Here is a 6,000-nt window from a genome sequence, read left to right as displayed (position 1 = left end):
ATTATTAATAAAAAAAAAAAAGGGGGGGATATATTCAGAAGTCTGTATTTTTTATGTGTTTTAAAGACATCTTGCAAAAGGGGGGCCTCGGTTAAATTTTAATGCCATTAAAATTTAGGCCCCCCAGCCTTGCCCTGGAAAAGTTTGGGAACCACCTTATCCCACTTTACACGTAAAAAAAGTTACATTTACTATGAGTATAAAGACCATAGATTTACATGAACCTATAGCTAAAGTACAGGCTCACCATACATACTACAGAAAAATTTAAGACCCAACCAAAATACCTGACACCATAGACACACATGGACCTACAAATGCCATTCTAGCCGTTATGCTCAGTTCTCACAATGCAACTCACATGCCAATGCAACATTCCATGCAAAATATCATTTTTCCATCATAAATGGCCTGTATTAGGACTACATGCAAAACCATTACAGAGTATGCCTAAAGAAATCATTGCACACACGTATCAAATAAGCTAAGTCCAAGAAGGACTGTAACAAGCAACATATCAACAACTGAACTCAGCAGCACAGAGACGCACAGGCGCAAATCACAAACAGGGAAACTTACATACACTGACTTTACAAGCATTACAAGCTGAGCAACCAGTTAAAAGAGAAACCCGTTCCACAAATATCAACTCGACAACAGTGTCACATATTTGCCCAGAAATAATAGTAAATAAGCCTTACCTTTAGCAGAACATCATCTTTCATGACTTTGTGCATGCAACGTCGTTAATTAAATCCTGAAAGTTTTTTTTTATATATCTGAAGAGAAAACTTACAGATACATTGTAAATGGTGGTTATGTGCCTTTGTAGTTGATGTTTATTTTAGTTTGCGTTTCACAAAACCGCCTAGCTGCTGCCTATCCATTCTGAATTGTCTGATTTTTTGTTTTTTTGTGGACTCAAGTGTGTGTGCGTGGTAGGGCACATATACCCAACCACAATTCTTTATATACATATATATTTATATTCACTCTCTATGGCTAATATATATATATATATATATAAGATATGGTAAATATTTTGAAGGTTTAGTTATTATCTTAATCATTTGGTGCCCCCCATTCGTTGATGCCCCAGGGCACTCCCAGGGCCAATCTCATATGGATAATCCTGCCTTGCTTGTAAAGGAAAATATATTGGACTTGATATTGATTGAATTAAACGATCTAACAAGTTTACGGAAGAATGAAAGGATGACAGCTGCATTAACTTGTGGACATCAGTACAGTTTTGATCTTGTCTAATCGATCTCCACCCTCAGTCACTCCTACTTCAAACCAGCAAGGCATATCAATGCGTTTTCTGTCGGATGCCGAAAAGTCCTTGTGCATGTAGCGTTAACAGTGTGAAGTGCAGGGGGTGATCTGGCCGTGTTTATGAGCCGGTTGGCGAACCATATCGGGGACACTGTGGATTGCCGTGTGGAGTGGAATACTGAGTGAGGGGATCGACATGGACCTTCTGTAGCATCCTCACACGCAGCACGTCGCTTCTGCTTTAAGGGTCTTCACTCGCCCGGCTTCAACCACAACCGCTCGACAATGTCCGGGATCAAAATCAGCTTTTGCTTTTTAATCTTTCAGCTGTGCATCATGTGTTCAGTAGGTAAGAACCTGTGCATCTGGAGTACAGACGTGAAGACGCAGGATGAGGTTCAGGATGAGGTTCAGGATTAGGTTCAGGATGAGGTTCAAAGCGCGTTTGCCGTTAGTTAATTATTTTATTGCATATTTGTAACTTTTTTATATGATGATGATTATTCCAACATCTCATTTAATTTCTCCTGTGCATTGCAGTTCAGTCTCACAGCACTGTGACAGTGTGTTGTTTTGCTCCTATGTTTTGGATCTAAAATGAATATAGTCTATCTATTTATCTGTCTGTCTGTCTGTCTGTCTGTCTGTCTCTCTCTCTCTCTCTCTCTCTCTCTCTCTCTCTCTCTCTCTCTCTCTCTCTCTCTCTCAGTCTATCCATATATTTATGAATGATTATATACATAATGTAATTTGTTTATTTAATGTTGACAAATTACTGGTTCCAAATTCTTCATCAAAAAAAGTATGTATTTCTGGACCCACATACATCATCAAAAAAACAAGAGAAAAAAAACCAACTATAGGTTTTTTGCTTCAATGCATTCTTCCATGCATTCAGGCCAGCAATGCATTCATTTGTCAGTCCCTGTTGATGTTCAGGAGCTTCTTGTCTTCTATAGCTTCTTTCAGCCTCACATATACTGCGTTTTGAGATCAGAGTAGAAAGGGGGCTTTTGTTCACTTCAGAAATGATCCTGTTGTCAATAATCACATCATCACTTCCACTCACAGCTCTTTTTTTTTTTAAACAGATTAGGCAGTTTGTGCATTTTTCCACACTGATCTCATGCATTTATTAAAATGTTCGCTAGTATTGTTCGTTTACATTTGCATCTTTCTGAAACCTTCCTTTTCCCCCCTTTTATTATTATTTTTTAAACAACTTTGCCAGTGTTGTGGATTGCACGCTCATAAAAAAAAAAAAAAAAATTCAAAATTCAATCTAAAACTCTTTGGTTTGCACCTCTGGGAAAACACCCATAGGTTAAACAGAGTGTTTCTCTATCAGAAGTACAATCCCTTCAGGAAGCTAATATTCCTTACCTATCGAAGTATTTCCTACAAGCAGCAGCATATAAAATGTACTTTAGTAAAGTGTTATCTGCTTTGCTTTATGCGTGAGCCGATGATGTAGTAACGTACTGTAGAGCTGGCCAAGTGTCAAGTGAGCAGCCAGCTGTCCAGTGACTTATGGGTTCCCAGGCATTCCCACTTTAATGTCACAGGCAGTGTTTCATTTCAAATATAAACTGTGGGAATTCAGAACCTGTTTGCGTGCGGACAAAGTGTTTTCTCAGTGTAGGAAGCACTTTGGATGGATGTGCAGTTTTTAATTCGGCCAGCCTACACAGGACAGAAGTGTGACCAATCAGACCATAGCTGTCCCAGTCTTAAACCAAGTGAAATAGTATTTGATGTAGTGCCTATACTGTGTTTTTGGCTAGAGGTAAGACATCATGGTGTTAATGCCATCTGCTGGAATGAGGTGAAGCATCATCTACCATCTGCCCTTCTGCTCATTAACTCTTAGCCTCTGCTATCAACACTGATATAGTGATCCATCAAAAAAAAAAAAAAAAGATGTCATCTGAAATAATTAAAGTCAGGTCAGTAACAATACTCCATTTTCAGAGTGTGTAGTTTCCCATTCAAATCTACTGCTGATTTTTTTCATGTGTAAAGCTTGTGATGGCAGATTTGCTCTCAGTTTGTGTTTGTGAACTGGCACATGCTACACCACTTAACCCACTGTGTATGGTTGTGTATTTATTATTCAGTGAAGCAAAGACTAAAGGTCCGTAGGACAAGTATGAGGGCTCGCGGGCTTGTATGGCATCAGGGAGCATCTGTCTCATTCAGTACAGCCCATGCCATATTGCATTAGACTGACCTTTTCAAACGTTTGATATCACAGGAAACATAATTCAGTTTTTCCTTTATTGAATGCGCTGGAATGAGAACACTGATATTCCCGTGACAGCCCCAGCAGCATGAATTCACTCAATCCATTTGAACGCTCAGCCATAACATATACACAGGGTCATCAGTGGTTATGACCAGCAATGTTGGAAAGTTAATTAATGAATGATCTTGTTACACAGTTAAAAGTACATTTCACTGTAGTTATGAGTACTTACAATTTCTCAGCCTGCATTTTCATTCGGATGGTGAAAGTCACTCCGAAGGCTTTAGCTGTTGCAGCCGTTCTTTAGCAGTGACTAAAGGGTGATAAACCGTGCTATATTTGTCAAACCATTAGCCTAGAGTTTCTCTAAAGAATGCTACAGAGACTGTTTCATATGCACTGAATATTTCATGGGAGAATCTTATGAAGAGCTGCGTTACGTGCTCCAACCTAATGCAGTTTTCTAGCCTCCATGGCTTTGCCCTAAATAATTTTTGGCAGCACGAGCTGAACATTCACTGCTAGAAATAAATAACATAAGGAAAACTTTCAGACATATTTAGCAGGCACCCGAGGATACACAGAATGATATTATCATATTACCTCATCTTACCTATTAGATTGTTTAAAACAACCTGCCTTCATAATCCATGTCACCTCGACAGGATTATATAATCAGCAGCTATGGTTGTTGGTTTATTGCTTGCGCATGGCATTAGATGCAGACTGCAGCGATAATATTACATGGACTCACATCATATTGAGACTGTATTCTTTAATTTGTGTTGAATTTGAAGTTTGTTGTTGGAATTTCATTAGGATGATGTGCTCAAGACCCCCATAGCTACTCAGATCCTTTTCCCTTTGTATTCTTTTGAAGAATTTAGACATTTTTCTTAACTAAGAATGTAGTCTTGTAGAAAATGATCTCCAGATCCCAAAACCAACTCAATTCAAACCCAACTGTATTTCGGTCAAGATTTGCAGTGATTTCTGTTGGAGGAGGGTTTACCCTTGCATTGGAAGACTCATGATACAGATGCTAGATGAAACCAACATTGTGCACTATGTCTGTTGCCATGGCAGCATAAACCAGGGTTATGAAACATGCTCTTGAATTTTTGATTGAGTCATATTCCACACGGAGCAGTGTCTCTGTAAGACCTTACACGAACCAAAGATGAACCTTTTCTTACATTTCAAAAGGGATATTAGCATATGGTGCTAGATCTCAACTTTTGTTCTGGAAAGCTTCATGCACACAACCCCTTGTTGCTGGTTTAAAGTGCAGTAAGTTTATTTAAGATAAGCCCCCCCCCCCCCCCCCCCCCCCCTTCTGCCTGAGAAATACAATCTGCTCAAATGGGAGCTCTCAGACAGAACAAATCTAGTCAAGCCGTGGAAAGGCCAGTGGTATTAAATTCAGTTTCTGGCGCATTTCCACTGAAAACCTTTTTTTTTTTTTTTTAGTCTACTGGGAGATAAATAAAGTTGTTATTTTTTACCAGTCAGTAGGAGTCCAATACAGAAACCAATTATTGTGCCTTAAATTGTTTTAAGCCATTTTAAGGTGTGAACACGTGTGAAGCTTTGATAGCTTGACAAAAGAACTTTATTGTACTTGACTTAATTACTGTCAGTGTTATTCTTTAAAGCCCTATATTGTAAATGATAATAATTATAGAAAGATTGTTTTCCGTGGTAACTGTAGTACATACAGACCAAAAACAAGAACACGCAAGAACACACAGCGACGGAGCTGATGTTACTTGAGAATTAAAGGTACATACTGTATACTCAAGAGTTTTTAATTTGATCAATTGAAAAAGAGTCCACTTTAAAGAAAAAAAAAAAAGTGAACCGATAATAGAACCGTGACACTTACAATCTTGACTTTTGCATTCTTTTGAACTTTGTGTTGTAACTCTCTTCAACTGCAATGTAAATGTTTAGAAAGGGAAGAAGTAACACTGGGGTCATTGAGGTCTACTTGACTACGGGAAGGTGTTCTGTACCCACACTTAACTGATGACTGCTTGTCCTCGGGTGCTTTGGCAGGAGAGACTAGCAGTGTTAATGTCAGGAAGGATCTAGTCCTGTTAGTTCTGTTTAGGCAAAAGGTTGTTGTTGTTTTTTTATTCATGAATACTTAAATGATTGTTTACTTGAAATAAAAAATGTAAAATAAATTTAATGAATGTATTGATTAAAAATAAATGGCCTGAGTCAGTGAGATGTGGTGAACAATATATCTATTACTAAGTAGTGAACTCAACAGGAGGGATAAAGGGAAATTACAAAGGGGGCTGAGCCTGTGACCATAGTGATGGATGAGGCAGTGCAGGAAGTTCCAGTGGCAAAACGCCATCGCCAACCCTGCGTGTTGTCTAGGAGTTTCCTTTGGCATGTCCTGCATGCTGATTAGAGACCTGCTCCCTGTCGGATATGCTGTGATGAAAAGCGTTGTGTATCATCAG

General features: G+C 38.7%; 1 protein-coding gene across 1 annotated transcript in view; it reads left to right on the top strand.

Moving 5' to 3' along the window:
- Positions 1-1,323: 1,323 nt before the first annotated feature.
- Positions 1,324-6,000, top strand: part of ptprz1b (protein tyrosine phosphatase receptor type Z1b) — a 47,687-nt gene continuing 43,010 nt past the window's right edge. The window contains exon 1 of the mRNA XM_047162163.2: positions 1,324-1,627. Within this exon, the coding sequence (XP_047018119.1) occupies positions 1,564-1,627 (64 nt within the window). The 5' untranslated portion in view covers positions 1,324-1,563. The remainder of the gene's footprint in view (positions 1,628-6,000) is intronic.

The sequence above is a fragment of the Ictalurus punctatus genome, chromosome 19 (assembly GCF_001660625.3).
Source record: "Ictalurus punctatus breed USDA103 chromosome 19, Coco_2.0, whole genome shotgun sequence".
In the NCBI taxonomy this organism is placed as follows: Eukaryota; Metazoa; Chordata; class Actinopteri; order Siluriformes; family Ictaluridae; genus Ictalurus; species Ictalurus punctatus.
This window is presented reverse-complemented; position numbering and strand designations above follow the sequence as displayed.